Source organism: Schizosaccharomyces octosporus, assembly GCF_000150505.1.
Source record: "Schizosaccharomyces octosporus yFS286 unplaced genomic scaffold supercont6.2, whole genome shotgun sequence".
Taxonomy (NCBI): Eukaryota; Fungi; Ascomycota; class Schizosaccharomycetes; order Schizosaccharomycetales; family Schizosaccharomycetaceae; genus Schizosaccharomyces; species Schizosaccharomyces octosporus.
Window position 1 is genome coordinate 112,059 of NW_013185620.1, and position 26,896 is coordinate 138,954.

Below are 26,896 nucleotides of genomic sequence, written 5' to 3' on the forward strand. Positions count from 1 at the left end.
GTAGTATATGAACTGGAATGTAGACTTGCATCTTTATGGTTTTATCGTATTTATAAATCCTTTAGATAGTACCGTACTTATAGAAACTATAGTCTTCATTGACAATAGCGGGAGAATTACACGTTGAATTGTTCACTCTTGGAATCAACCAACCAACGACTCCGTTGTTGATACTTTTCATTCTTCTCCTTGTACGAGATAAAAACGGTATTTATATTGTATATTGCATATTTTATTTAAAGGTCAATTGCCTATAGAGTGAGTTATTCATAGGTATAGTGCGTTTCTTTACGAAAGTTCTAATGTATGTTCAAGGGTGGAGAAACTGATACTGTTTTGTAAAAATAGCAAGAATGAACGAAGATAACATGTTAACGGATCACAATATTCACACAGAAAAGAACAAAAGCAATGAAGAACAGGAGATGCCCAACCGAAGACATATACAACCTAATATTAGAGGAGAGAGGAAACCAACCCAATACAGAAGAAGAGATTACTACTCAAACAATGATGAAGAAACCTATTCTAAGGGTAGAGATGATTTTTCCAATCGAGATGTGAGAGATGTTGTTCGAACTCATTATAATGCACGACCTGATATGGGTACAAAAAAACGACAATTTTCTCCCATTATTCAATTAAAGCGCTTCAATAACTGGATAAAATCTGTACTTATTCAAAAATTCACACCGAAGGTAGATGATAAACCATTACTCGTGCTTGATTTGGGGTGTGGGAAAGGAGGTGACCTGATTAAATGGGATAAAGCTGGTATCGAAGGGTATATAGGTATAGATATCGCTGAGAATTCTGTCGATCAGGCGAAGAGACGGTACCGTGAACTTCAACCATGCTTTGATGCTCTATTTTATGCCGGAGACTGTTTTTCCCGTTCTATTGGCGAGTTCCTGCCTCCAGATCAAAGACATTTTGATATAGTATCACTACAGTTTTGTTTGCATTATGCTTTTGAAAGTGAACAAAAGGCTCGAAGACTTCTAGAAAATGTCTCAAAATGTTTGTCTCGCGGTGGAATTATGCTTGGTACAATTCCAAACTCGGATATAATATCTCAGCGTTTGAAAGAACTACCTCCCTCCGCTGATTCTTGGGGGAATAGTATTTACAAAGTACGTTTTACGCAGCGACCGTCCCACACCTTCCGCCCTCCTTTTGGTATCCAGTATTATTTTTATTTGGAAGATGCTGTAACAGATGTTCCTGAATACGTTGTGCCGTTTGAGGCATTTCGAGCAATCGCGGAGACGTATGACTTGGAATTGTTATGGCAAAAACCGTTTGTGGACATATTTAACGAGGAAAAAAATTCGGAAACATTTGGCAGTTTAATGGATCGCATGAAGGTAATAGACAGTAATGGTAAGAGAGGGATTGATCCCCAAGAGTTAGAAGCTGCTAGCTTTTACTTGGCGTTCGCCTTCGAAAAACGAGGAATTTAAATAAAAAGTGCTATACTGCATACTACAAAAGCTAGAGGATTTTACCCTTTTCTTTAAATCTTTTTTGGTTTTTATTTTCAACTACTAGCTTGTATTAATATCCAACTCATTCTCTGATAACTTCTGTAATTTAAGCGAAAGTTTATTTCGAGCTTGTCGCGAGTTTAGTCGAAGAGATGCCTTTCCTCTAGAATACAACTGACCCATTATCCTTTTGCCATATCCTTTACGGAGAAATCAGTAATAAAGCATTTAGTGGCAAGTTGAAATTGAGCATTTATACCTTGTAAAATATATTATAGATGAATACTGAATTGCTTCCGTGTAATTACAACCAAAGTTCGTTAATTCAATGAGTCATTTGCTTTTTGCTTACTACTTTTGCAACGACATACGGTCTTTTCAAACGTTATTGAGACAAGATGATTATAAATCACGAGAAACAAAGAAGGGTTTGTCGGAAAATGGTTCATCAAAGTTAGACGTAAATACTAAAGATCGTTACGGACGCACTATTCTTCATATAGCCGCATTCGAGAAGAAAAACAATTTTGTTCGATCCTTACTACAGCATAAAGGTTTAGACGTGCTCATTCAAGATGAAGAATCCGGCTATACTGCTTTACATCGTGCCGTTTATGTAGGAAATCTTGAAGCTGCTTCCTTATTACTCTCTAAGGATCCTTATAATCTTTTAAAAGTAAAAGATCATGAAGGGCTGTCTCCTTTTCAGTTATTGTATAGAATATATTCGGGCGCTCATCCTCAGAATAGCTTTCCAGTTCTTGGAAACGAGCTTTACAGTCTGGGGGACAATGAAAATAGTATTCTTGGGTTTACGGTTTCAGGAAAACAAGATATGGCTAAGAGAGTATTTCTGTACCGTAGGCAGATGTCCGATTCAACATCCGGTCAACTGTTTCATCCGGACAGAATCGTTGATATTCAGTCCTCGAAATTTCATACCTTAGTTGTCACGGATGAAGCAAGTCCAAATGTGTATTCCTGCGGCATTGGGGCTGGTGGTAGACTCGGATTTAGGAAAGACGCCCAGTATACTTTTATTCCCGTCTCAGACTTACCGTATAAAGTGGTACAGATTTCTGTAAGTCAAAATCATTCTCTTGCTTTGACAGATATTGGAAATGTGTATGCTTGGGGATTGAATACGTATTTCGCTTTAGGATTTAATGTGGATAGTTCAAAGAAAGAAGATTTTATTCAAGTTTCCCCAAAGCGGATCTCCGCGTTTAAGGACTTGAACATTATTGGTATTGTTGCAGGTGACACTTATAGTGCTGCCTGGACGTCCTCTGATTTATATACTTGGGGCCAGAATGAAGGACAGCTTGGCCATCCGGACGATTCTTTTATAATATCTACTCCCCGTCGAGTAGCCGGTATATCGTCCCCTGTTGTTAAGGCGACTTGCAATTCACATAGTCTTGTACTTTTATTGGAAAATAATACCGTATTAATTCTTTCAAACTATACGCAAATGAAGGTGCCCTCGGCTATAGATTTAGAAAGTTCCCTCACGTTTACTAAGCACCCTTTATCTCTTTTGCGATTTAATGTCAGAAAAGTCGAAGCTTGCGAGGATAATTTGGCAATACTTACTGAACAGGGAGAGGTTTTTGTTGTTGATTTAATACCTTTAAGATCTGCTAAAGAGCAAAAGCAAGCTTCCTTATCTACAAAGCCTAGTAACAAAGGTGCTCTTAAAATAACTTCATTTTGGTCAGTATTGTCACCAGAGAATGCAGCAAATGATGTTGCTTGGGCTGACAATAATAGTCTTTTGTTATGTCTAAAAAACGGCACATGTTGGATTCGACAAATTCGTTCCAAAAAACGTGAAAAGGCATCTTTGAAACAAAGTACTAAAGGAATTTATAAATATTCTTGTATTGAAAATGTACAAATGATAACTAATGTTCGAACGAACGGTTTTGGAGGAATTTTCACAATTAGAAATGATTATCGTCCTTCTACTATTCCTTTTACCGTTCCAGAGTTGAATGATGTATTCAGTTCCCTTCTTCCATACGGAAGTATCTTACATAAAAGGACTCCCACTCTCAAACCAGCAGAAGACGAAGACAGCCCACCTTATTATGATGACGACCGTGATCCCACGGAGGATGAGATGCAGACTCTTTTTTATAATCCTGGAATAATAATCAGCTGTTATAGCAACTATAAGAGTTCTTCGGCTGATATTTGTCTTCAATGCGTTGATAAAACTTTCTGGTGCCATAAATTCCTTTTGTCGGCCCGTTCTTCTGTTCTACGACAAATATTGTGTACTAGTAGAAACGTGAAGAAAGCATGCCTACAATATCGAATAGACGAGAAGGAGAAGCCTACTTTAGTATTTACGGATGTATCTGCTATGAGCGTCGCTGTGCTTCTGCATTATCTTTATTCAGATTCTCTTCTTCAACCTTGGAAGTGTGATTCAAGGTTTATGAATATAAAAGAAGAATTACTAAAACTTAGCAGGATTTTAGATTTACCACACTTACATGAAGTTTTACCTTTCACAACTCCTCGTCAACCTGTAATGTCATTAGCTAAAGATGTGAACTCTCTCTTTTTGAACAAGACTGCATTTAATGATTCATGCGATACGATTATTAAATTAGAGGATGGAGAAATAAAGGCGAATAGTTTATTATTAAGAATTCACAGTGATTACTTCGATTCATTTTTCACATTTTTAGAAGGACAATCGCCGTCCAAGGCTGAGCAGTACATAGTGAACTTACCTGATAAGAGCCTATTCCAGTTTCAGCTCATTCTTCGTCATATATATGGAAATGGTAACTTGGAAATTTTCGATGATATGAAGGACTATGATTTCTATAGTTGGCTGGAGACGATGACAGTCATGCTAAGTATATCTGATGAACTTTTATTTTCTCGACTGAAGGAAATTTGTGAGCAATCTTTGCTTCGGTTCTTGAATTTGAAAACTCTGAATGATATGTTTGAATTGTCTTCTTGTTATCACGCATATTCACTTTATAATCGATGTGTTGATTATGCGTGTCATAACATAGGTTATTTTTTGGAAAAAAATCGATTGAATGAATGGGAAACTAAACATCTTAGCAATGTTTCAAAGTCTTTAGAGGTGGCTTTACAAGAGCAAAGACTTCATACTCAAACGAGTAAAGTTTTAAATAAGCTATTATTTAGGAATCCAAAATATTTAGAAGAAAAAGCATACGATTTAAAAGTACTGCGAGAGTTTCTGTTTTCGGGTGAATCAACCGAGTTTTGGAGTAACTCTCCATATCGGATAAACAAGGAGAATGATGTGGCTGCTTCACAAACCGGACCTCCAAAAGTTCCTAATGAATTGCCGGAACAAACAGTACAACAACCGTTTAGAACTACTGAAGCTGAACCGAAACAAGATAAGACAAATCAGTTTGCAAATAAGGAAACTTCAGAGTTAATAGGACAATCACCAGGATTGTTGTCCTCGAATAATGAAGGGTTCACGTCACAACGGACACCTATATCTGAAAAGACTAACGGGGAACTGAATATTAGTGGAGAGCGTAACAAAAACTTTTCGATTAATGAAAGAAAAGGTCCCTGGAACAGTACACGAAACGTCTTTGAAAATACAAAAAAAGCTCCTAATCGTGCGAATCTGAGAGAACTACTTCAAGAAGCTAACGATGTGGGCCAACCTACGCCATCAAATACTGAGTTTCGTGGTATGAAAGGTGTGGTAAAAAAGTCACAAAAAGAGAAGAAAAAGGAGATGTCTAAGCAACAACAGCCATTTCGCAAGGGTGGTGTGAACGGATTTAATCCTGAACCCGTTGAAACATCAGCGAACCCTTGGTCAATGAAAAAATCATCGGCGCCTACATCTAAAAAACCTTTCAATGGAATCCTTCGAGAAGTAGCAAGTAATGAAGCACCTTCTCAAGTTTTTTACCAGGAACCTAAAAGACGTATATCGAGTGGATCTCCGTCTAGTTGGAATACATCAGGAAAACCTTCTAGTCAGTCTTCATCATTGCCGAAGGGTGGAACGCAACCGAATTCGTTAATGGCGATTATGTATGAGCAACAAGAGGAAATTGAGGAGCGAAAAAAACGTCTAGCAAACAGGAAGTCAATAGAGGAGATACAACAGGAGGAAGAATTTCAAAAATGGTGGGAGGAAGAAAGTCGTAAAGTCCAGAAGGGACTAGGAATCATCAAACCAGAAGAGGAGTCGAATGACCCTTCTCGCAGAAGAAGGCCAAAGAAGAACGACAAAAAGAATGCGACTTCAGCAAATAAACCAAAGTCCCAACCTATAGATATTCCTCCAGCAAATATGAAAAAGGGTAAAAGCCGAGTATATCGTTGAATTCATTTGTATATTATATAAAAAAAGGAATTTTTATAAACCGACCTACGTGATGGATGAACTTACTTTATTTATTTTTGTGCTGTATATTCCGGCGTTTTACTTAATGGATATAGAATGAAATGTACTTAATAAGCTATCAAGTAATATCGACAATAATTCAAAGCTTCTTTTTTCTGCACATTACTTGCTTCTCGAAAAATCGGGCATAGTATTTTCTAAAATAAAAAATTTAGAGTGGATATTCATTACCACATTGTCGGAAGCATCTTTGAAAAAAATAAAAAAAATATAGAGGGGGTGGACAATTTAAGCAATTAAACATTTGACGTAAAAAGGTACTTAGGAACTTCAAGAACAAGTCGAGAAGACGTAAGTATATATGAAGTGTTTATCTTTCAACCATTAAGGATGAACTTAAACAAAGGCAAGGTAGCCGGAAGTCAACACAGAAAGGATGAGGGCAGCATAACCAGTACGATAGACACCCTTAAGAGTCAATTCTTTGGTGGTATCCCAAACCAAGTGACGAAGACCGTTGAAAATGTGGAAAGTTAGGGGATAGGAGATGGCGAATTTGGCAGGAACCTTTATCCAAGCAGGAACTTGTTGAACAAGACTAGAAATAGTCTCGGTATCAAGAGAGTAACCAGCCAAAGGAGCAACTAAGTAGCCAGTAGCAAAAAGATAAAGAGTACCAGCCAAAACAACGCCAGTGACACGGTGAAGACTGGATAAGTACCATGTAAGTTGAGGCTCATAAATGCTCAAATGGGGAGAATTGGGACGGCGAAGACGCTGATCAGCAAGACGGGAACGGCCTTCCATGTCGGTCATGTGTTCGGTAACAACGGAGCGTTTCCATACATTTCTTAATAAAGAAGAGGAAGCCAAGGAGTTAGAAGGACGTAACAATTGAGAGGTAGAGCGGAAAAAACCAGGGGAGAGAGAATGAAATGTACGTGCGGCAAGCATGATCGAGTAGTTTCTTCGAAAACCGTAGGGAGTATAGTAACTATTAATATATGCTTTTCAGTATTGTAGTAATCAAAAAATAAGTCTCAAACCGTGGATCTAAACCCGTTTAATCCTCAAACTCACAGAAACAATTTAAACAGTGGTTTGTAGCGAATGGAATTGTAATCCCAATCTCGGAAGACATAACTAAACGTCGGGGACTTGTTAATGAAGCGAAACGCTGCGTACTACAACGCGAAAATGATGTAGTCCAGGGTTCGAATCTCAAGAAGATCTTTTTTTAATGAAATTTACCATTCGCCTTTACTGAGTATTTTTTTAGGAAAGTGTGTGGTCTTTTGAAATTACAGTGAACGAAAGTGGGCTTAAAAAAAAAGCGAAATTGTATTTTTGAGTTTATTGGAACTTTTGTTTGAAATCAATTTGTGTTTGGACGAACGGAAATCTTTAGTACATTTGGCTGGAAGAAAAGATAATTATTTTACGTTGGATAAAAATATTGGATTAACGAAGTGCTTTCAAGTTTTTGAAATATAAAATTAAAGTATGTCTCAGCAAGACGAACACATGAACGAAAGAAGTGAATCTTCAGAATCACCAAATGATCCTGTGGTAAGGACCCTACCTGTATACTATTCACCGGCCCTTAGAAACCATTTACTCTTGAATCAATATCCTTTAAGACCAAAAAATCGAGAATACAGTAGCAGGACAGGAGAAACACCAGTGAATGCGCGCATCAAGCCTAAAACCGGGTGGATGGAGATGGAAGTGCCCATTCCTACAGCAAATTACTTTGACGAAGAAAAAGCGAAAAAATATAGCAGCGAGCAACAACCATTAAGGACACAAGTGCTTGCAGGCCGTTTACAACAGCCACAAACTAACCTGATGGTAGGATTGATTCGTAATGGTCAACTTCACATCGTCCCTTTGCGGGGATTAACACAGTTACGTCCTTCTATGAGACATGTAGATGACCATACACAACGAGTTAAAGCCTCTACTACTTCTACAACATCACAGCCTAATGCTTCCTCTTCCCGTGGACCGATTCGCGCCATTCAAGTGACGGCCAAGCAAAATTCAGAGGCACCTAAGCTCTCAACGACACATATTATTAGGGCTACAGAAGAAGAAGAATGGCAACCAGTCGACATTCGGGAAAACGAAGAAGCTCTCTCAGTTGCTAAACAGTTGGAATGTCCCTTGGAGCATCAACCTAATGAATGCACGCCAGCGGACGTAGAGTACTCATTTCTTTAGGATAATCGGGATAAACAAAATGGGATTTGCTTGTACAATTTCGTGTGAAGTAGCGTAAATAGTTTTAGGATCCTTATTACGTTTAGCATCATTAACATGATCAATTGTCCTAAAATATGCATCACCGTTCTTCAAAATCTCTTCATTCAAGGCGAATATTACAATTGGCTCTTTCACTACTAAATAAATGAATTACTGAAATGAATGCCTAAGCTTATCACATCTACTAATACAATGTCTAAAAAAAAACTCCATAACCCAAGAAATCATGCTTATTGATTTTTAAACAATCTACTGACTAGCAGCAGCCTTGGCGTTCTTGATGGCTTGACCACGGGCAGCACCGGCAGAAGACTTGGCATTGCCAGCCTTCTTCTCGGACTTAGAAGTAGCCTTCTTGTCCTTGGCTTGCTTCAAAGCGGAAGCACGAGCGGCAGCACGGACTTCAGGACGTTGGTTACGCTTTTCCTTGATGACATCGACGGAAGCACCGACAACACCACGTTGGTGCTTGACAGTACGGCGAGAGCGCTTCTTGGTAGATTCCTCAGAAAGACCCTTCTTGTGCATACGACGGTAAAGGACAGTCCATGACAAACGACGGGGGTTCTTACGTTGGAGGAAGAGGCTCTCAGACTTCTTGTTTACAAAGCGGAAAACCTTGTTGTCTCCACGAACAAAGAGTCTTCCAGCTCCAGGGTAAACTTTAGCACCGGAGAATGAGCAGATTTCCACCTTCATTATGCCTTGTTGTTCGTGGTCGTTGTAGTCAGGAATATTTCCTTACTGGGTTTGTGTTTCTAATATAGCAGTCACATACCCTAACCTCTTAGAAAAATTGCGTTACATCTTCGTTTACGTTAATAGAAATAACGATGTTTTATTTGGTGTCTTTGATAAACAATAGAGTAAAAGAATTTTAATAATCACTGGTTGTTTATTTGCAATTATTCACCATGTATGGCTTCCTTAATTACTATCCTTTTTATATTAATTTTAAAAAATTGAAATAGAATACTCTTGCAGCGCTGTATAGTAACTACCATCATTTGCCAAATATGATATTGTTGTTCATTGACTCAAATTATATTTTTGACAAACAAAATTTAATGAATATTTGTTTTTATGTATTAACAGGGCCGTTTACTAACCATGAAGATCACACTACTGTTTACATGAATTGACTTATAAATTTGTTAAATGAAAACGAAGAAACATGTCACCGCAGAATGTAAACAACAATGTTAGGGAAGTAAGCAGCTAACCAAAACCCAACATCAAGGTGGAAGAAGGGGTTCGAATTAATGACTGATTCTAAACTTGCTGGATCTGTAAATCAGCTCTCGATGTCTTCAGGCTCGGCGCTCCCAAACAGTGCGAACCCTGGACGTCAACAGTTGCTGAAACTAGCAGTTTCTAATCAACGTCAGGTGAATTACCCTGTGACAAAGAAGGACAGTAGAGGATTAGAAAATAAACGTTATTCTTCTAGCAAGCAACAAGATGAACCAATTGCAGGTGTTCCTTCACCGATGGGGCCTCAATGGCGGGATTTTCATATAGGCATGTTTGAAATAGGAAAACCACTTGGGAAAGGAAAGTTTGGAAGAGTTTATTTAGCAAAGGAAAAGAAAACAGGATTTATAGTTGCTTTGAAAACGTTACATAAGTCCGAACTCATCCATTCAAGAATTGAAAAACAGGTGAGAAGAGAAATTGAAATTCAATCAAATTTGAGACATAAAAACATCCTTCGTTTATTTGGTCATTTTCACGATGAAAAAAGGATTTTTTTAATACTGGAGTTTGCCGGAAGAGGAGAATTGTACCAGCATCTTCGAAAAGCATCTCGATTTTCAGAAAGTACAGCTGCTAAATATATCTATCAAATGGCAAATGCTTTAGCCTATTTACACAAAAAACATGTTATTCATAGAGATATTAAGCCTGAAAATATACTACTTGGAATTGACGGAGAAATCAAGCTATCGGATTTCGGATGGAGTGTACATGCACCTTCCAATCGCAGGACAACCCTATGTGGTACTTTGGATTATCTTCCTCCTGAAATGGTGGAAGGCAAGGAACACACTGAGAAGGTTGATTTGTGGTCCCTGGGAGTGCTTACTTATGAATTTATAGTAGGAGCACCTCCCTTTGAAGACGTATCTGGTCACTCGGCCACGTACAGAAGAATAGCAAAGGTGGATTTGAAAATCCCTAGCTTTGTATCACCGGAAGGGAAAGATTTAATTAGTCGTCTGCTGCGACATAGTCCTGAACAGCGAATTTCCTTAGAGCAGGTTGTCAAGCATCCTTGGATACTCAAATTTAAAGCGTCTTGGAATTCCGATCAATGAATAGAGACCAACAACAAACCCCTTAAAGGTTGATTCGGTAATTTTGTGCGGCATTCGTCAAAACCTCCTTTGGTCACTTAATTTATTTCACTTTAATAACGATTTTTGATACTTATTTTCTATGAATGCTAGTATTTCCTTTTATATATAATTAATCTTGGTGTAAATGATATTAAATTTTGAACATTCTAGCCAAAGAAAAGGAAGGGAGCGAAGGAAGAGGAAGTATAATGAAATAAAATAAAGATTTATCCATAAAACGAGGGCAGCAGAAAAGGTAATAAATAATGTGTTTCTTTCGTTTCGAATAGAAAAGATTGGATTTTCACTCGAGACGTCGAAAGACGACTGTTTAGATATTCAACTATTGATAGCTGTACATCGCTTTAATGAACTAGTAAACTAAAATATGTTAATGAGATTAGAAAAATAAAAATTAGTAAAAAACTTACTTTTTTCAAACGGTCTGGTATCCCGGAAACACGAGGCGAATACTTCTTGAACAATCATTTCTGCTTGATTTTTGCTTTGGCACTTTGGGTTGCCTTGGACAGAAAGTGTTGCTCTGCGTTTTACGCATTCCTGATGATGTTTCCTGAACGTGTGAATGTTACCATAAAACAATTCTTTAGTCCATCGGCATTCACCGCTGAGGCTACTAGCGCGAATTTCAGAGCATGCATGATGGCGTAGATCTTCCCAATTTACATGAAATCTACAGTCATCAAACCAATGAATCATTTCATGAGCTATTGTGTTTTCAGCCATTTTTTGACTATAGATTCTGTTTTCACAAAGTACAATGCCTTTTCCAGGTACAAAGCCACCGGAGGTTTTCTCATCACATGGTTCACATCGAATATCCGAAGCATCAAAGTCTGAATTCAAATACCCCAAAGACTTTTTCAGAAAGACCAGAATAGGTGAATCAGATAGGAGGGCTTTCTTGACGCGTTCGCAGTTTCTTTTTTCTCTGCTGGGCTCGATTTTTGTTGTTTCTGACATGCCGAACCGAGCTCTAGATTGAATATTTTCTGATTCAACCTTGGATGAAAGTTATTTAAGGGATCAAGTCGAAATCTGTCGAATGTGACCACAAAGTTGACTTTATTACTTGGAAAAGGACCAAAGTGTAAATATGATAAAGATATCCAAAAAAGAAGAAAAGAATAAAGTGTTCTCAAAATGTTGAAATACGTTTCAGTTGGGCCCACCTCACTAAACTTTTGAACTGGTCTTAGTTTTGAAAGAACATATGCTGTTAATCTGAACTCCCTGTGATATCGTATAAAAACTCGTCCTGAAAAATAGCCAACTGGCTTTTGTTTGAAGTTATGATTCTAACGCATCAAAACAACATAAAATAAAATAAGAAATTGTAAAGCACTTCTAAAACTATAACATAGCACTTAATCACTAAATAAAATGCGACAACTTGCTTTGTCTGTAAAGCTCGAAAGCAACAGAATTTTGTTAGCATTGATCGAGAAACCATATTAAATGGAAAACTGTTCCTAGATATTATATTAATTTATTTTAGAAAAAACACCAAGCATGATTTTTTCGATTACAAAAAAGACTTACTAATCTGCAAATGTTACTGCAGTGGGAATTCGACAAGCATAAATCTCGAAGGTTAAAACGGCCATAGATGTTTGAGCATCAAATATTTTCTAATAAAAAAGATTGACTCCATCTGACTCCTAAGTAAAATCAGCTGAAATTGGATGTTTTCCAAAGTACGTTTCAATGGTTTGTTTACTTTTTGTAATAGTTTGGTTTATAGTATAATCTAGTGGAATTGTGTAATAAAAAAATTATAATATACTCTATAGGAATATATAATGAGGTCAACAAATCGTAACAGAAATTATAGCTTACCCATACTTAGTAAAATATAGACAACCATCGAATAATCGTAACGAGGATGTGACAAGAAGTCGCTGTTTAATGAATTTGAGACATGCGAAAAGCCATTACCATGAGTTTTCAACTTCGCTTTATCTTTCAAGAGGAGCTTTTCTTTGAAAAGTGATTTTAATTTACGTTAAAAAAAAGAATTCCTTTTTTTTGACAGATCTGTGAACGGTGGAATCAGATTCTGCGGACGTTCTCTGGTGAATCTAACTGATACCGTTTTGGCTGTAGATATTCGCATTATACTCTGTTCTAAGTTGCCATTGCAAAGATGAGGAATAATTACAATCCTGTTTCAGATTCCGATGACTCTTTCAAAGTGCTCAATGGTGAAAAGTCAGACGCTAGATCTTCGGATGGTACTGGTACGCCTCCTCCGTACTCAGGTAAGATTTGTTCAAATAGAAAGGAAAAAAGGAACCTCAATTGTTTCAATTTTCATAATTTCAGCTACTCGTTGTAAAGACAAGTCCTCTATCATTTCGCAAACAACGAAGATATTAGTCACTAATACATTCATGAGTTCTAAGAAAATTTACTGATTCCGGAAACTCTGATGGATCAACCTCAGAGTCGGCAAGAATTTTTGGATTATTCTGGTGATAATCCATCTTCAAAAGTTCTTTGTACAATTCTTGTGTTGTACAACCACACCATAATTACGTTTTATATTACAAGGCTTCTCTGAACTAGCAAGTATTTTAGGACTTACCCGAGACTCCCTTGGATTGTTTGCATCGTTTTGGTTATTAGGTAAACAATGATATCTCAATTTTATCGATTTACTTATCAACGACGCATATGCTGCTCTATCTTGAATGGTCCAAGCTCATAGGAAGAGCAACAAACAAGTTCATTAAGGACAGCCAGGTATATATGTTAAGCCTTATCGCTTCTGATTATTCTTAATGGGGTCAGAGTTACGGTTTAGATATATCAGAAAGCTTAGAATGTATGCGTTTAGTCGCAGCTCAAGTCGATTGGACTTTAGTCTTTAGTAAACTTTCTACCTTGGTTTTATCATGCATTAGGTGCAGATATCAACCAAGTGTGCAAAAAGCCATTTACAATTGAAAACCAGAGATGCTATCGTAGTTGCTGGTGATATTGCTTTGTATGACAAGGGTAATGCCAGTCCTACTGGTGGTGCTGGATGTGTTGCTCTTTTGGTTGGTCCCAACATATTCATGATGCTTGTAATAAATTTACGCATACTATGCTAAAAGGTTTACTAGATGTTGTTTTGACTATCAAAAAAAAATAAGGATTTGTGACCATCTCAAAAACTTAATAGGGAGAAATCAAAGCAACGGCACATAAAGCCAAAATAAAAGAAAACCATTAGAAATAATCTAAAAAAATTTCACAAAACTGCTTTAATTGCTTTTTGTAACGAAGTATGTTAATTTGTTTACTCTTTTGATATTCTATATTTTCCTCGCTACACCACGTTCATATTGCAAATAAGCACATACTACCGGAATTCAGTGTGGTGTTGACTTACGAGAATCAAAGAGAAACTACAGTCTGAAATTTACCAAACATATACGGCTTAGGGAAAATTGGGAATTGGGAGCATTTTCTGTTATTTATAGACAACAATGAGACCTTTAACACACGAGGAAACTAAAACTTTTTTTGAAAAGCTTGCTCAATAGTAAGTAATGAAGGTAGAAGAGTGAAAGCTGAAAGACTTCGCGGTTGGAAAATTTTTGTCTATGGATAATGCCGCTTGAATTTCACCTTTCACCTATTCAATATAAAAGATGACTTTTGGATTAGAATACTAACCAATGATTCTTGCAGTATTGGAAAAAATATTACTCACTTAATTGATCGTCCGGACGATCCTCACTGCTTTCGTTTACAAAAAGACCGTGTCTACTATGTTAGGTAAGTTTTTATATTCGTTTATTAAAGGTTTCAACTTATGTGGTCTCATTTTTTGTAGCATTGTTCATTAACTTCTTGAATAGTGAAAATGCCATGAAGCTGGCGACTTCAGTTGCTCGTGCAAATCTTATGTCTTTGGGTATCTGTTTTGGAAAGTTTACAAAATCAAACAAGTTCCGCTTACACATTACCTCATTGGATTACATTGCCCAATACGCTAGATACAAAATATGGGTTAAGGCTAACGGTGAAATGCCCTTCCTTTATGGCAACCATGTTTTGAAGGCTCACGTCGGTCGTATTACTGACGACACCCCTCAACACCAAGGTGTAATAGTTTATTCTATGAATGATACTCCTTTGGGTTTTGGTGTGACAGCTCGTTCTACTGTGGAATTGGCTCGTCTAGATCCCACTGCCATTGTTGCGTTCCATCAAGCTGATGTGGGTGAGTACTTACGTGATGAAGATACTCTCTTCTAATTAGAATTTGCATATGCATATTCATTTCAAGCGTTCTATCTCTTCCCTTTCTTCCAACTAGTCAAGTGTACTGCGTGCTCTTTTTTTCAAGATACTATCTTCAAATGGACAACGTTTCTTTCATTTCAGACATGCGAAGGATAATACTCGTTTAATCGCTTCATCTTCGTTTTTTGGTGTCGCTTCAGGCGTTTGATTTTTGTTACGTTTCTTTTACGCTTTAAAAATGTCTTTGAACAGGAACGGTTCTGGGTTATTTGGTCTTACTATATGTAGAAATACTTTAATTTAAACAAAACACCAATATCTTTCATACGTTAGTTTATGTAGCGAAGTCTTTAATTTTTTTGAAACAATATGTATACTGATTTCTCCATCGGCAGCAAGAGTAAGGAAATCAGAAATTAACTACATATATTCATAACATAACTCATTTTTAGGTTGCAATTCCTTGCGTATTTCTGGTTTTCTTTTTTACTTTAACATTAGTGCGGTCCCGTTTAGGAAGCCAGCGTTGGGGATCTGCAACTGTATTTGGATTGAAATTCTTTGGGGTTGGCTTCTTGCGCTTTCTTGTTTTTTTAGATGCATCATTGTTAGCCTCACGTTTCAAGGATCCTATAGTAGTCGACACTGGTACTCCCTTGGACTCGATTTCGTTGATATCTACATTCCCCACTAAGTCGGTCACAGAAATTAAATGACTCTCAAGTGGTTGACTAACGGGTTCCCCAATGTAACAAAGGGCAGCCACTTTACTCGAGATTAACTCACTAAGAGGACCGTTCTGTTCAATCAATTCCTCAATCGTTTTCAAACCACTACGTACCAAATTGACGTCCACTTTCTCATCTATTAAAGCCAACAATGAACGTGTACAAAGCAATAACTTAGCATGGCAATTAGGTTTATCAGTCCAATATCTAGCAGCAGCGTGTAAATTCTCAGTATTTGGAACTCGAGACGAATGGACCTTAGAAAGGAGTGTATCGCCTAAACCGGCTAAACCAGGAGAATATCTCAACGCAAAATCTTTAGAAACTTCCAACGCTTCACACATTTTCTTGTATACAGCCAAAGCTCCACGATAGTTTTCATTTGAAATCTTATACTGAATTAGTAAAAGGCCACTGCAAGTATCAGCAGTATCCTTTTGGAACTTGTTCTCCAAGTATCCAGAAAGCTTCTTGGAAGATGAAAGTGATCCTTTCTCATGTTCTAGCGTAAGGATACCGTAAAATATTTTATCCTCTTCGGTTCGCTTTTCTTTCTTGTGAACAGCGCGTATTTTACCAACGGCCATGTCCAGCAGGGCCAAATTTCTTTGAAGCTGTAATCTCTGGGATGCCAACAACTTGGTAAAAGCTTTCTCGACTGGCGTTTCTTGAATTTTACGAAAAGCAAGATAGGGATTTTCGTTATCCAAGCACAAAACATTATTAACAAAAAGGACTCGTAAAGTTTCATCGAGACTAATTTTTATTATTAGTTAAATATTCCACAAAGCACACGAAACGACTTACCTTGTTGGAGCTAGTTTCTTGGACTCTTCTTCGGCCTTTGGCATCTCGCCAGCCATCATATGTGCATAAACCAATTGCAAACGGCATAAGTTCACATGGGATTTTTCTTCGGAGGACAGGAAATCATTGCTTTCCAAATTTGAAATAAGGGAAGATAATAAATCAATAGCTTTGTTCCATTGTTGCAGGGTTAGGTAGCGAGTAGCCAAATTAAACAATGAATCTTGATCCTCCAAAGATGTAACATTCTCAACTCGCCATCCTGGAAGTTGAGAAGCGACTGCAAGCACGTTTACTTGAATATCAGACCGTTGTTCAGGCTGGTTAAAGTTAGCATATGATCATCCATAAACGAAGCCCCAAACCAACAGTTGACTCAATAAATTAACAATAAAATGAATATTTATTTTTCTGGATAGATTTCAAGCAAAGAATTTTGGGCTAATACAACCATACTTACCAATCTTTCAAAAAGCTTTTCGTAATTTTCGAGAGCTTTACAAAAATCCGACTTCCGATAAGCCTATTTAAAGTTAGTATAACTATATTAACGGTCAAGTAAACCGGATACAAGCTTGAAACGCGTGCATCAGGATAAAATTTACCTCTTGAGCTTCCAGATGCTGAACAAAATGAACATCCGTTATAGGAGGATAGTCTTGCTTTAAATGAAATTTGCAATAAACTCTTTCATATACAGCGTCCTCTTTGCCCAGATACTTTTCGATAATATCCAAGGCTTCTACATAGCATTCCACATCAATTAGGCTCAACACTTTCCGATAAATATCTAATTTAGAATCGCCCACTTCTATTTTTCCAACACGATCGGCAAGAGTAGTAATCTGTTCTTCAGTATCCGCCATGTTGGTGGTGTCTTGCTCTTGGTAAGTGTTATACCATACATTCTAACATCCGTACGAGCAGCAAAAACTACATGCTAAAAAAGTCTATAGCTGTAATTATTTAACATATGAAAGTAATAGACCGTGATATTAAAAAATCATATATTTCGTCTTTTTATAAGTAGTGATCGATAATGTGTAATTACTTGAGTGGAAGAGTAACTATGTTTTGTTCAACATATATTATTCATTTTCTTTATTCATTAACTTATGTTTTTTTTCTTGAAATTGGCCCAAACCTTTGCTAGTCTGAAATAAGAGGGAAAATGATAAATTAAACCCCTTTACTATCCTTTAGGCATTGGAATACACACAAGACGAACATAGCGTTCTTCGTACAATTGTTTTTCTTTTTCTTTGTTTACTGATGATATAAATTATCCAGAAATAAAATCGGAAGTGAAAGTTGCAGTGACGTTGCTGAGGAAAAAGACAGCATCGGAATAGCAAGGATAGAAAATAAATAATTTGTTCAAAAAAAAAAATAATCAAGAACCATAAGAATGAGTTAACATCTTCTGAAAAACTCAATCCGCTTTTCACAAGACTCGTTTGTGCAGCCGGGGCATCTTTGAGTAAACTGTCGAGAATGAGATGTGTTTGTTTCCAAATGAAGCTTTACTTCATCTGCCATTCCTTTGATAGCTACAGCATTATCATTAATACTGGGTGCGCGTTTTACCCCGGTAATGCCTTTCTTTTTAGCATCCTCAATGTAGTCTTCAAGTTCCTTCAGGGTTTCAATATGGTCTGAAGTAAAGGCGACAGGGACCAATATCATGTTTTTGTGACCTTGCTTTCCAAATTGATCGATTACATCTTCTGTAGAAGGAGACATCCAAGGAATGGGGCCAACTTTTGATTGCCAAGAATTTATAAATTTATTCTTAAATCCAAGTTTTTCCATTATTCCGTAAGTAGTCGCAGCAACTTCATTTACGTATGGATCTCCTTTAGAAACTTGAGACATGGGTAATGAGTGGGCACTGAAAATAATAATAACGTTTTCTCGTTCCTCCTCAGGATACGTCTCCAAGGTTTTCTGTATGTTTTCTGAAAAAGCCGTCAACAAACCTTCTTGCAAAGGCCAGCGATCTAAAACAGACCAGTCAATATCATGCTCCATGTTCATTTCAAGAAGCTGTTTTCGCAATTCATTCAGAGAAGCACCACTAGTTGAGCAAGACCATTGGGGATACTGACTAAAGGCGACTGCACGCTTAATTTTAGAATCTTTCAAGTCCTTTAGCATTTCTTCGGTTAAAGGTGGAGCATAACGAAAGGCCACGAAAGGAACATGAGGAGCTGAATGAGGAGAAGTTTTGTCCAGGATTTTACAAATCTCTTTTCCCTGATATTCAGTCCAATGTAAAATTGGGCTTCCGCCACCGATGTCTTTATAATGATCTCGAACGACGGGAGTCCTTCTCTTAGCAATAAATTTACCAAGGAAGTTCTGAAAGTAGCCTAGTGGAATAATATCACCATCAGCAAAGAGGCGTTCCAGGAAAGGGCCAACCTACTTTGATTAATACTCATGTTTTGTAAAACCAAAAATGGACTTCTAGCTAATTATACCTCATCTAAATTCGATGGTCCACCCATATTAAGCATAACGATAGCCTACAAATAGTTAGTTAGCAAAAGAGAACTAATAGATTTACGTACAGTTGGTCCTCCTTCTTTAGAAGCAGTATCCTTGGACACAACTGATTCTGTTGTCTTTGCAGTCATCGAAGAGGCCTTTCTAATAAATAGCGATGGATTTTGAAAACAAAAACCAAAAGCCGGTGAAAAACATGCTGGCTTTATAACTGGAAATCGTACAAAACGAGATCGAATCATTTTTACAATCGTCTCGTGAGAAAGCGGTGAGGTTATTCAACTTTCTACGAGTCTTTGTCAACGCTATAAGTACTAAATTTTAAACAAAACAAATATGAGTTGAAGGGAAGATTTTTTTCAGCACTTGTTATTACTCAGTTTTATTTGACAAATAAATATTTGTAAGAAAGAGCACTAACGACTCGTCTGAAGTGTTAGTTCCACGCACCAAAACCGAATGATGACACTCCAGCTTTGTTCTAGATTATAAATTCGAAACATTATTAATAATACAATTGAACAAAGACCAGTTTCAGCCTACTTGTAATGAAAGGTTGAAATATACTTACAGCGTGAATCGTTTATATGATTGAACTAGTAACAAAAAGACGATAATACAATCTTCTAAGAGAGTTCAAAAATAGATGAAATATGTTTACTACCTTATTTTACACACTGATATATTTAGTTTTTCAAACTTGTTATGACTATGAGGGTATAAAGATTGAACTAAGATTTACTCGTGAAAGTACATGCAGCTGTTACTCAACTTCATTTCATCCAGAACAGAAGGGTATTGTTAAACCACTATTATAGTTCAAGGTTGCAACCTGAATATAACATGTGAAAAGTGAAAAATGTTCGCGCATACCTTCACATTATAGAGAATCTCTCTTAAAACCAACGGTTTGGTTTCCAGCAAACTAAAACTATATTATACTAAATTAAAGACTAATTATTTAAACACACGAATTCTTTACCCAAAATATACCGTTTTCCCAAACAAAATTCTTTTCCTTACTTTTTCACGAAAAAATGCTTTATCCACTTGAAGGAATCACCAATACGACTGAAAAACTCGTCATCATTATGAGCAGCGACGATAACCTTACTTTTGTCAGCATTCTTGTCGATATTGCTCTTTGTCGAAAACAGAGACGATGATGGCCGACGAGCCATACCGACACCATCTACACCTTCGCCTTGTTTTAACCAAGGTTTTGAGGTCTTATCGGCAGTATCGACAAAGATATGATATAGGAAAAGACCTATAATAATCATAACAAAAGCAATAGGATAAAGCCAATAAACGTGGTTACCAAACACATGGATACCAATAATTAAACTCCAAAAGTCCGAAGTCAACACTGAAATATTATAGAAGGTAGCAGAAGACATACGGAAACATATAGGAGCGAGGGAATAGAGAATAAGCATTACGATAATGAAACCAGCCAAATATCCTCCCATAGAGCGGGTCCAATGCAAATGCAGGAAGTCGTGACGATCAAAAATAAAATTCTGCACAATACTGATGATGGAGGCATAAAGACTCAATTGACCGACGACTACGTACAAAGGCAATTTGGAAGCGAAAAACTCTTCAATGGTGTTCGATAGACCATAACAGGTAGCACCAAGAATCATGTAACCATCACCTAAACCAGGGTTCACTGCACTTTTTTCGTTACTGCCATAATTTTTCAAGTCACTAACAACCAGCAAGGCAAGACCGCCAATACAAACCACAATACCGAGAAGCTGAGTCCAGTGGTATCGTACCTTTAAAAATAAAAATGAAAGAATGACGACCGCCACCGTGGCCCAAGAATCCAAGAGACTTGCACTAATCACACTGGTATATTGATAAGCGAGTACGACAAAGTAATTTCCCTCTACATCGAAGAATGCGAAAATGATGTACTTCCAGCCATGTTGAAGGACCATTTTAAAGTAATCCTTAAATCCCATTCGATAAATGGTGTAAGGAGTATATACAATAGTAAGGGCGGCATAGAACAAGAAGATTTGAAAAGCAGGAACTTTCCCCATCTCTGATAAAAAGCCATTAAAGGTATTACTAGCTGTCAAACATAAGGAAAGCACTTGTCCCAAAATAAATACAATCCAAAAGCGTTTGTTCAATACAAATGCAAAGGCCCTTCTCTTTACCTTCTCCAAACGAGTAACCTCTTGCTCTGGGGGATGCTCTTGAGAAGATGGTTGAATTCCTATGTTATGCTCGGAAAACCCATCATCCAAAGGTTCATCCAAAGGTTTCGTAGAAACTTGCTCTTCCCTCTTATCGAAAGATGTTTTGTGAATGTCCACATACGACTTGTTATTGACTGAGTGAGACTTCGTCGAATCGGCTTCTGGAAACTTTATATTGTTTTTTACTGTGCTTGTTATGCCACGGGAATCAGCGTCAAATTCTCCGTTTTTGTTAGTAATGTCGAATTGGCTTGCGTTTGAATTCTGAAGTGAATCTGCTCGCTCAAAAACACTTTCACCTGGGATTTCTGATCTAGGTATGGAGTTTTCCGTCCCAAGATGATCCCAATTATAATTATTTTCGTTCATTATAAGTATTAAAAGTAGAAAATTGCAAAGGAATGGCCGTTCCTAGAATTTGAACGACTATGGTCGTTTGCGAAGGACAAGTAAAACTGCGGATTTTCATTTATTGCCATCCCTCCTTGTAGTAATATAAGAGCTGTCAAAAAATTGACGGATTTTATTCGTCCAATGTTGACCACTAAAGAATCGAAGACACACAAAAACTTCTCTTTTATGCTTCTATCTACAGTATTTCTTAAAAAAGACAATTTTGTTTTCCAAACCTTTTTAAATTGCATTTTTAAGCTTCTTGAATTTACCAAGAAAGTATTACAGACTGTCGTATTTTGGTTTAAAGACATTTAGCGAGTTTTACTGCCACGATATACAACATGAGACGGTGGCGCAACGAGCGCAAACATTAATTTTGGAGGATAAAAAATCGGCAAAAATAAGATTAGCACCATATGCTAAGATTATCCAATCAACGGTGATACGTTAATTTGATGTCATATATATGACATCGCCATTTTGATAAAGTTTAGACACGAAATCAGAGAGGAAGGGAGAGGCAAATGGATATGGGGAACCAACCACGTCGGTTTTAAGGTACGAAGGGTGAAAAATAGCTAGCTGCGTCACCGAAAAAAAGCTGTTTGTTTACATCGCCAACGAGGAAGAAAAGGAAAAAACTACCCAGAAACCAGAAATTAGAGGCCAGAAACCAGAGAATAAAATGAAAATCAAGAGAAAATTCATCCTGGAATATCATTCACTCAAAAGAATGATCTCTTCAACCCTTACCCTTTCAGGTTTCCAAGAGCGAAAGTTCAGGGTGCTGTTGCATGCATGTGAAGGTGCTTACAGCACGATTACTCAATCAGTAGAACCGATCTAGCTCTTTTTTTTTCTTTGGCTTCGGGTCGTGATTTTGTAATAGTTTCGTTTCGCAGTCTTTAAATACAAGTGGGGTTTTGAAGGAAAGGTATATAAAGCCTGTCTACTACACCCTTAGGCAAGGAGACGCCTGGATTTCGATTCTTTATATATACATATATATATCTTGCTATAGATTTATTGCTTTAGTTCTAATTGTTTTTTCGAATCAACAATTATCAAAGCAATCACCTAACTCCCTTTTCTATTTTGCACTGACTTGTTCTCAGCGGATTAGCATCTCGCTTTCGTTTGCATCATCATCTTTAGTTTTTATATTCCTTATTATTCTCTCTTTCGTTTTTTACTCCCCATTTTCATTGCATAACATTCGTCTTGGCTCTTTCGTTAATCAAAATTTTGGCAATCTACCATTTTTTTGTGTTTTGTTTTCGAGTTCCCTTATCTACAAAAACAAACAAACAAACAAACACGTAACTTAAACGGTGTTTGATATTGACTTTGACTTTCTACGTGAGCATATACTTCAGTCAGATACCGAAGTTCCACTCATTGATTTGATTGAATCAGGAATTATATATATTTGAGAAATCCAGCAACCTTTTTGTGTCTTCCCAAGTTCTTTTGACAATCCCCGTTATTTTAAGCATATTCCTTTCCTCGCCAGGGAAAAGCATTAATCTAAGATTTGTTTAGTTGCGACTCCCCATTTTTGCGTTCTGTTTTTGGATCTCTCCCTTTCCTTTTGAAATTTTCCTTGTTCTTTTCATTGCAATAAACTATTCTCTTGTTTTTTTCGCTTTTTTGCTTCATTGTTTACCTCAATTCTCGGTTTTTATTAAATAAACAAACAAACAGAAACAACGCAATTTTTGACCCAAGTCATTCTTCTCAAGTTATCAAAAACCTCATATCTTGAATTCTTTGCAAACTCACTTTTTACCCACATATATTTACTTCTTACCTGACATCGGGTATTAGTAACTGATAATACTTTTATCTGCCATCATTTGAAGTGTTCTCACATTCTTCGTTCTACATCAGTGTTTCCAGTCATTGTCTGCTATTGGTAAATTAATCTTTATATTCTTTGCCGTCTTTCATCGCAATTTCAGCTTTCACTATGAGTCAATTATCTACACTCAACAATCACCAAAAAAGTGCTAAACCCGAAGATCCTAGCAGTAGAATGTCTGTATCTAGTCTTTCTTCTAATCCTTGGAATAACGCACCTGAACAACCACAGACAGGCCACATGCATAATGGAAGTACTGGCAGTTTACTCAATCCCTTATTGTCAGGAATGTCAAACGGCGCAACTCATCCGTTGAATTACCTCTACGCTCCATATGCTCAACCTGCCAAATCCGCTGCCCCTCCGTACTTGTCGACTATGAATCCTATAGGAACGAGCCCAACGAAATTGCCTTCCTTGTCTGCTACGAACGTTTCCAGTGCAGCTTCAGGAGGTATGGATGCTCCCAGCTATCCGCCCAATTTTCCAACGCAATCCCATCCTTCTTTCTGGAATCCCGCTTATGATTCCTCTCCTGGTTTAGAAGGAATTGGAAATTCCCCTCCAAAGTTTCGTGGGAACAGCTGCAGTGTTTCAGATGGTCGACTTTCCGTAAACACTCTAAACTCACTTACCTCCTTTGATCCGCAGAATGCAGGACTCGGTCTTTCTCTTCGGTCAAGAACCCCAAGTTTAGTTCCCGAGCATATACTTGATGACACCGACAAATCCCTACAATCGAAGAGTAGCAGTGGCTCAAATTCATTTAGCGAATTCACTCCTGAAAGCTTTGACTCATGCACCCTCCACGTACTCGATGGTCTCCCTGACGACATTGATAGCCGAGAGTTCAGTGGGATCTTTACATTCTGCGAAGGCTATACTCAATCTAGGGTTGTAATTGAATCAGGACATCGTAAAGGAATCGTTACCTTTAATAACCCCAATGCGGCTACCAAAGCTAAACAAATGCTTATGAACTCGCCAACCAACACTTTTACAATCGTTCAAGGCAACCTTCACATTGCCGATAATCTACAACAAAGACAGACTCTATCAGTGAATCCTATTTCAATGCAAATGAACAAGAAGGTAGACCCAACTTTGCTAGGAAATATCCGTCCTTCCCCAAGCGTAGAAACCTCTCAATATCTCGATTCGATTTCCGAAAGCAAAATGTCTTCTTCTTTCCCGAGTCTCGATGCTTTACAATATTGTGAACCTTTCAAAGGTCCTAAATCCGATTACGTGGCACAACCAAGAACTTCAATTAGAAGTCCTTCTCCACTGACTTGGAAAAATAACCAGGCTTTCCAGAATGGAGGAATTGGTGATAAGAATTGGTACGGGTCCCAAAGTCTTAAGAATGGATATAATACCACAACCAATAATCCTCTAGTTAATAACACTGGTTCGAAAAAAATGACAAAGTTACCGACAACATTATCGGATATTAGTGAAGCCAATCCCGCGTACGATATCTTCGGTAGTCTTGCACCTACAATTGAGGATGAACACTTACCTTTACCGCACTCTATCTCTCCTAAAGCCAGATACCATGTTGCTGATAAGCCTACATATCAAAAAGAAAACTCTTTTTCATCTTCACAAGGACTTGATCGCTCAAATCCTTTCGAAGAGGCTTTGAGAATGGAGCGTTTAAGCCCGGCCAAAGAGCTACCAGCAATTCGACCTCGAGCTATACCCCTTAACGGTGTAGCACCATACGAGCCTGAATTTCAACGTCCACCCAAATGGAAGCCAATGCCTGATTTAAATACCGTTAAGTCAAGAACTTCCAACAAAAAGCGACCAACCCCCAAAACTCAAAACCTTGAGAGCAATTTGCTGTCGTCTTTTCAAGCTGATACACTGCAAGTAGAATTTGACCCTACCGCTTCAGAATCCACTGTTCATTCAGATCAAAACACTCCTTGTAATACCATTTATGTTGGGAACATTTCTGGGTACGATCAAGAAAAGGAATTGCGAAAGCTTTTCTCAACACAACCAGGGTATCGCAGACTCTCATTTAAAATAAAGGGTAGCAATCCAATGTGCTTCGTAGAATTTGAAGAAATCTCTTATGCTACGCAAGCATTGAACAAACTCCAAGGTGCCATCCTAAGAAACAGCCCTAAAGGAGGAATCCGTCTTAGTTACTCAAAAAATCCGCTTGGAGTCCGTTCATCAGAAAGCCTACCCATAGTTGCAGCACCCTCACAAAGAGCTTCTCCTGTCAGAAACGGAAGCGCTTATTCTGCAAAAGCACAAGCGTCTTTGGATAGAAATCCACCTTTTGTGTCAAGTGTTTCAAGGCAAACAAGCTCAACCAGTCTTCCGAGTAAGCATGGAAGTATGAGTGACTTGTTTGACATATTTGAAATCAACACTAAATAAACCTCAAATCCAATTCAATAAAGTCATAATGATTTTCCTTTACGAGAGTTCTCTCCAAACAAAAAAAGCATGTTTCAAGGGGAACTAACAAATGAACTTTAAATAAAAAGTAATCACAAAAAAAAATTGGTTTAATGAAATGTTATAGTTCCTAAATTTTGATCCGTAAGTAGCCGTATACCTTCAAATTCGTGGGCGAATTTGATAGCAAGCAACCTTTAAGAACATTGTATGTTAGGTAATAATCACAAAAAATTTGGTTCATTCATAGATACGTAATAAATTAAGATGCTAATAGACGAGTCAACTGCTCAGGTGGGTTCTTGCTCATTTTAGGTATTTGCAAGATGATAAACCTGCCTGTGAGACTTGACATAGAAGTAGAATTAATGTTGTAATAAGCGCTAATTAAATGAATCCAATATCTTGCAAATGTAGAAGCTTTAATATTCTTTGGACATTCAACATCCAAACGGACATATTGGTGTCGATGCGAAGATCGAGTATTTCCATGTATAAACCTCATATCAAGGGAGGCCGTAATGATAAAGCTTTCTGAAACATACTGGTACACTTCGTCCGGTTTATAACTCCACGAAACTAGCTTCTCGTGAAGGATATTCTGAATATAACTGTCAAGTAATATGACAAGCTGCAGAGAATTGCTGCGTTTCAATTCATGACGAATTTTACTAGCAATTGTATAATGATGAAAGTCTTGCCCATTATACTTCGTACGTAAAGAACTGTCCAACAACGGATCCTCAATAGGATTATCATAGAAGTCCTGATTCACACTTGAGAAGCCAAAAACGGGCCGGGACGAGCAATATTCCTGATAAATACTCTCTTGCTCTTCTTCAGGGGTTTGCCTAAATAGATGAAGATCTAGTTGCAGCAGTTAGCTGAAATCAATTTTAATTAAAGCTTACCATTCAACAAACGGTTGCGTTTCCGTGATCCCACATGATGAGTAGAATAATTTGGTCGCCGCCTATGCTGATTTTGAAGCTCTAATGACTTTGTAGAATAGGAAGGACGCGTTTCATGAGTTGAGTTTCTCAATTTCGCCTGCTGATATGATAGAATATTTATTCTACGGACACCATTGTTAATTGGGATTACCGGTTCATGCAAGTTTGAATGTCCATAGACGGTATTAGGAACCAAAACCATGATTGGTAATTGTAAGAAAAGCAGTTTCGTACATTGAAAAACCATAAGACGTTACCTGCCCTTTGTCACCCAGTG

General features: G+C 37.5%; 14 protein-coding genes across 14 annotated transcripts; 7 read left to right on the plus strand and 7 right to left on the minus strand.

Moving 5' to 3' along the window:
- Nucleotides 1-110: 110 nt before the first annotated feature.
- Nucleotides 111-1,769, plus strand: SOCG_03688 (P-TEFb-cap methyltransferase Pcm1). The gene has a single exon (XM_013163600.1). It carries the CDS (start codon nt 354-356, stop codon nt 1,461-1,463), a length of 1,110 nt encoding a protein of 369 aa, XP_013019054.1. The 5' UTR covers nt 111-353; the 3' UTR covers nt 1,464-1,769.
- Nucleotides 1,703-6,807, plus strand: SOCG_03689 (BTB/POZ domain-containing protein Btb1). Its single transcript, XM_013163601.1, has one exon. The coding sequence runs from the start codon at nt 1,816-1,818 to the stop codon at nt 5,842-5,844; it is 4,029 nt and encodes a 1,342-aa protein (XP_013019055.1). The 5' UTR covers nt 1,703-1,815; the 3' UTR covers nt 5,845-6,807.
- On the minus strand, nt 5,935-7,001 carry SOCG_03690 (succinate dehydrogenase cytochrome b subunit). The gene has a single exon (XM_013163602.1). The coding sequence runs from the start codon at nt 6,817-6,819 to the stop codon at nt 6,262-6,264; it is 558 nt and encodes a 185-aa protein (XP_013019056.1). The 5' UTR covers nt 6,820-7,001; the 3' UTR covers nt 5,935-6,261.
- Nucleotides 7,002-7,123: 122 nt separating this feature from the next.
- Nucleotides 7,124-8,369, plus strand: SOCG_03691 (DNA-directed RNA polymerase III complex subunit Rpc37). The gene has a single exon (XM_013163603.1). It carries the CDS (start codon nt 7,369-7,371, stop codon nt 8,086-8,088), a length of 720 nt encoding a protein of 239 aa, XP_013019057.1. The 5' UTR covers nt 7,124-7,368; the 3' UTR covers nt 8,089-8,369.
- Nucleotides 8,339-8,871, minus strand: SOCG_03692 (60S ribosomal protein L24). The gene has a single exon (XM_013163604.1). The coding sequence runs from the start codon at nt 8,827-8,829 to the stop codon at nt 8,380-8,382; it is 450 nt and encodes a 149-aa protein (XP_013019058.1). The 5' UTR covers nt 8,830-8,871; the 3' UTR covers nt 8,339-8,379.
- A 488-nt stretch (nt 8,872-9,359) lies between these two features.
- SOCG_03693 (AUR protein kinase Ark1) lies at nt 9,360-10,703 on the plus strand. Its single transcript, XM_013163605.1, has one exon. The coding sequence runs from the start codon at nt 9,393-9,395 to the stop codon at nt 10,446-10,448; it is 1,056 nt and encodes a 351-aa protein (XP_013019059.1). The 5' UTR covers nt 9,360-9,392; the 3' UTR covers nt 10,449-10,703.
- SOCG_03694 (inner membrane peptidase Atp23) lies at nt 10,029-11,742 on the minus strand. The gene is made up of 2 exons (XM_013163606.1): nt 10,901-11,742; nt 10,029-10,850 (listed from the first exon to the last, which is right to left on the minus strand). Exons 1-2 carry the CDS (start codon nt 11,451-11,453, stop codon nt 10,843-10,845), a joined length of 561 nt encoding a protein of 186 aa, XP_013019060.1. The 5' UTR covers nt 11,454-11,742; the 3' UTR covers nt 10,029-10,842.
- Nucleotides 11,743-12,636: 894 nt separating this feature from the next.
- On the plus strand, nt 12,637-12,968 carry SOCG_03695 (uncharacterized protein; the record flags this gene model as incomplete). The annotated part of the gene is made up of 2 exons (XM_013163607.1): nt 12,637-12,751; nt 12,889-12,968. 2 exons carry the CDS (start codon nt 12,637-12,639, stop codon nt 12,966-12,968), a joined length of 195 nt encoding a protein of 64 aa, XP_013019061.1.
- Nucleotides 12,969-13,891: 923 nt separating this feature from the next.
- On the plus strand, nt 13,892-15,128 carry SOCG_03696 (RNA-binding protein). Its single transcript, XM_013163608.1, has 3 exons — nt 13,892-14,022; nt 14,172-14,258; nt 14,342-15,128. Exons 1-3 carry the CDS (start codon nt 13,967-13,969, stop codon nt 14,739-14,741), a joined length of 543 nt encoding a protein of 180 aa, XP_013019062.1. The 5' UTR covers nt 13,892-13,966; the 3' UTR covers nt 14,742-15,128.
- Nucleotides 15,035-17,240, minus strand: SOCG_03697 (signal recognition particle subunit Srp72). The gene is made up of 4 exons (XM_013163609.1): nt 16,870-17,240; nt 16,725-16,787; nt 16,265-16,584; nt 15,035-16,213 (listed from the first exon to the last, which is right to left on the minus strand). The coding sequence occupies exons 1-4, from the start codon at nt 17,128-17,130 to the stop codon at nt 15,178-15,180; spliced, it is 1,680 nt and encodes a 559-aa protein (XP_013019063.1). The 5' UTR covers nt 17,131-17,240; the 3' UTR covers nt 15,035-15,177.
- A 35-nt stretch (nt 17,241-17,275) lies between these two features.
- On the minus strand, nt 17,276-19,460 carry SOCG_03698 (ferrochelatase). The gene is made up of 3 exons (XM_013163610.1): nt 18,838-19,460; nt 18,748-18,792; nt 17,276-18,688 (listed from the first exon to the last, which is right to left on the minus strand). The coding sequence occupies exons 1-3, from the start codon at nt 19,012-19,014 to the stop codon at nt 17,678-17,680; spliced, it is 1,233 nt and encodes a 410-aa protein (XP_013019064.1). The 5' UTR covers nt 19,015-19,460; the 3' UTR covers nt 17,276-17,677.
- On the minus strand, nt 19,437-21,463 carry SOCG_03699 (membrane transporter). The gene has a single exon (XM_013163611.1). The coding sequence runs from the start codon at nt 21,355-21,357 to the stop codon at nt 19,792-19,794; it is 1,566 nt and encodes a 521-aa protein (XP_013019065.1). The 5' UTR covers nt 21,358-21,463; the 3' UTR covers nt 19,437-19,791.
- On the minus strand, nt 21,421-26,871 carry SOCG_03701 (uncharacterized protein). The gene is made up of 2 exons (XM_013163613.1): nt 26,578-26,871; nt 21,421-26,533 (listed from the first exon to the last, which is right to left on the minus strand). Exons 1-2 carry the CDS (start codon nt 26,864-26,866, stop codon nt 25,929-25,931), a joined length of 894 nt encoding a protein of 297 aa, XP_013019067.1. The 5' UTR covers nt 26,867-26,871; the 3' UTR covers nt 21,421-25,928.
- Nucleotides 22,311-25,801, plus strand: SOCG_03700 (RNA-binding protein Mde7). The gene has a single exon (XM_013163612.1). It carries the CDS (start codon nt 23,354-23,356, stop codon nt 25,643-25,645), a length of 2,292 nt encoding a protein of 763 aa, XP_013019066.1. The 5' UTR covers nt 22,311-23,353; the 3' UTR covers nt 25,646-25,801.
- Nucleotides 26,872-26,896: the final 25 nt, after the last annotated feature.

What these genes read in the sequence shown, in the direction of transcription:
- SOCG_03689 (XM_013163601.1), top strand. Translation starts at nt 1,816, where the DNA reads ATGAGTCATTTGCTTTTTGCTTACTACTTTTGCAACGACATACGGTCT.
- SOCG_03700 (XM_013163612.1), top strand. Translation starts at nt 23,354, where the DNA reads ATGAGTCAATTATCTACACTCAACAATCACCAAAAAAGTGCTAAACCC.
- SOCG_03692 (XM_013163604.1), bottom strand. Translation starts at nt 8,829, where the DNA reads ATGAAGGTGGAAATCTGCTCATTCTCCGGTGCTAAAGTTTACCCTGGA.
- SOCG_03690 (XM_013163602.1), bottom strand. Translation starts at nt 6,819, where the DNA reads ATGCTTGCCGCACGTACATTTCATTCTCTCTCCCCTGGTTTTTTCCGC.
- SOCG_03688 (XM_013163600.1), top strand. Translation starts at nt 354, where the DNA reads ATGAACGAAGATAACATGTTAACGGATCACAATATTCACACAGAAAAG.
- SOCG_03691 (XM_013163603.1), top strand. Translation starts at nt 7,369, where the DNA reads ATGTCTCAGCAAGACGAACACATGAACGAAAGAAGTGAATCTTCAGAA.
- SOCG_03694 (XM_013163606.1), bottom strand. Translation starts at nt 11,453, where the DNA reads ATGTCAGAAACAACAAAAATCGAGCCCAGCAGAGAAAAAAGAAACTGC.
- SOCG_03701 (XM_013163613.1), bottom strand. Translation starts at nt 26,866, where the DNA reads ATGGTTTTTCAATGTACGAAACTGCTTTTCTTACAATTACCAATCATG. An exon ending in ACGCAACCGTTTGTTGAATG is followed by an intron (nt 26,534 to 26,577) that starts GTAAGCTTTAAT and finishes TGCTGCAACTAG; the next exon opens with ATCTTCATCTATTTAGGCAA.
- SOCG_03698 (XM_013163610.1), bottom strand. Translation starts at nt 19,014, where the DNA reads ATGATTCGATCTCGTTTTGTACGATTTCCAGTTATAAAGCCAGCATGT. An exon ending in CTAAAGAAGGAGGACCAACT is followed by an intron (nt 18,793 to 18,837) that starts GTACGTAAATCT and finishes AACTATTTGTAG; the next exon opens with GCTATCGTTATGCTTAATAT. An exon ending in GACCATCGAATTTAGATGAG is followed by an intron (nt 18,689 to 18,747) that starts GTATAATTAGCT and finishes TAATCAAAGTAG; the next exon opens with GTTGGCCCTTTCCTGGAACG.
- SOCG_03697 (XM_013163609.1), bottom strand. Translation starts at nt 17,130, where the DNA reads ATGGCGGATACTGAAGAACAGATTACTACTCTTGCCGATCGTGTTGGA. An exon ending in AGCATCTGGAAGCTCAAGAG is followed by an intron (nt 16,788 to 16,869) that starts GTAAATTTTATC and finishes AACTTTAAATAG; the next exon opens with GCTTATCGGAAGTCGGATTT. An exon ending in AAGAAACTAGCTCCAACAAG is followed by an intron (nt 16,214 to 16,264) that starts GTAAGTCGTTTC and finishes AATAAAAATTAG; the next exon opens with TCTCGATGAAACTTTACGAG.
- SOCG_03699 (XM_013163611.1), bottom strand. Translation starts at nt 21,357, where the DNA reads ATGAACGAAAATAATTATAATTGGGATCATCTTGGGACGGAAAACTCC.
- SOCG_03693 (XM_013163605.1), top strand. Translation starts at nt 9,393, where the DNA reads ATGACTGATTCTAAACTTGCTGGATCTGTAAATCAGCTCTCGATGTCT.
- SOCG_03696 (XM_013163608.1), top strand. Translation starts at nt 13,967, where the DNA reads ATGAGACCTTTAACACACGAGGAAACTAAAACTTTTTTTGAAAAGCTT. An exon ending in TTTGAAAAGCTTGCTCAATA is followed by an intron (nt 14,023 to 14,171) that starts GTAAGTAATGAA and finishes TGATTCTTGCAG; the next exon opens with TATTGGAAAAAATATTACTC. An exon ending in GACCGTGTCTACTATGTTAG is followed by an intron (nt 14,259 to 14,341) that starts GTAAGTTTTTAT and finishes CTTCTTGAATAG; the next exon opens with TGAAAATGCCATGAAGCTGG.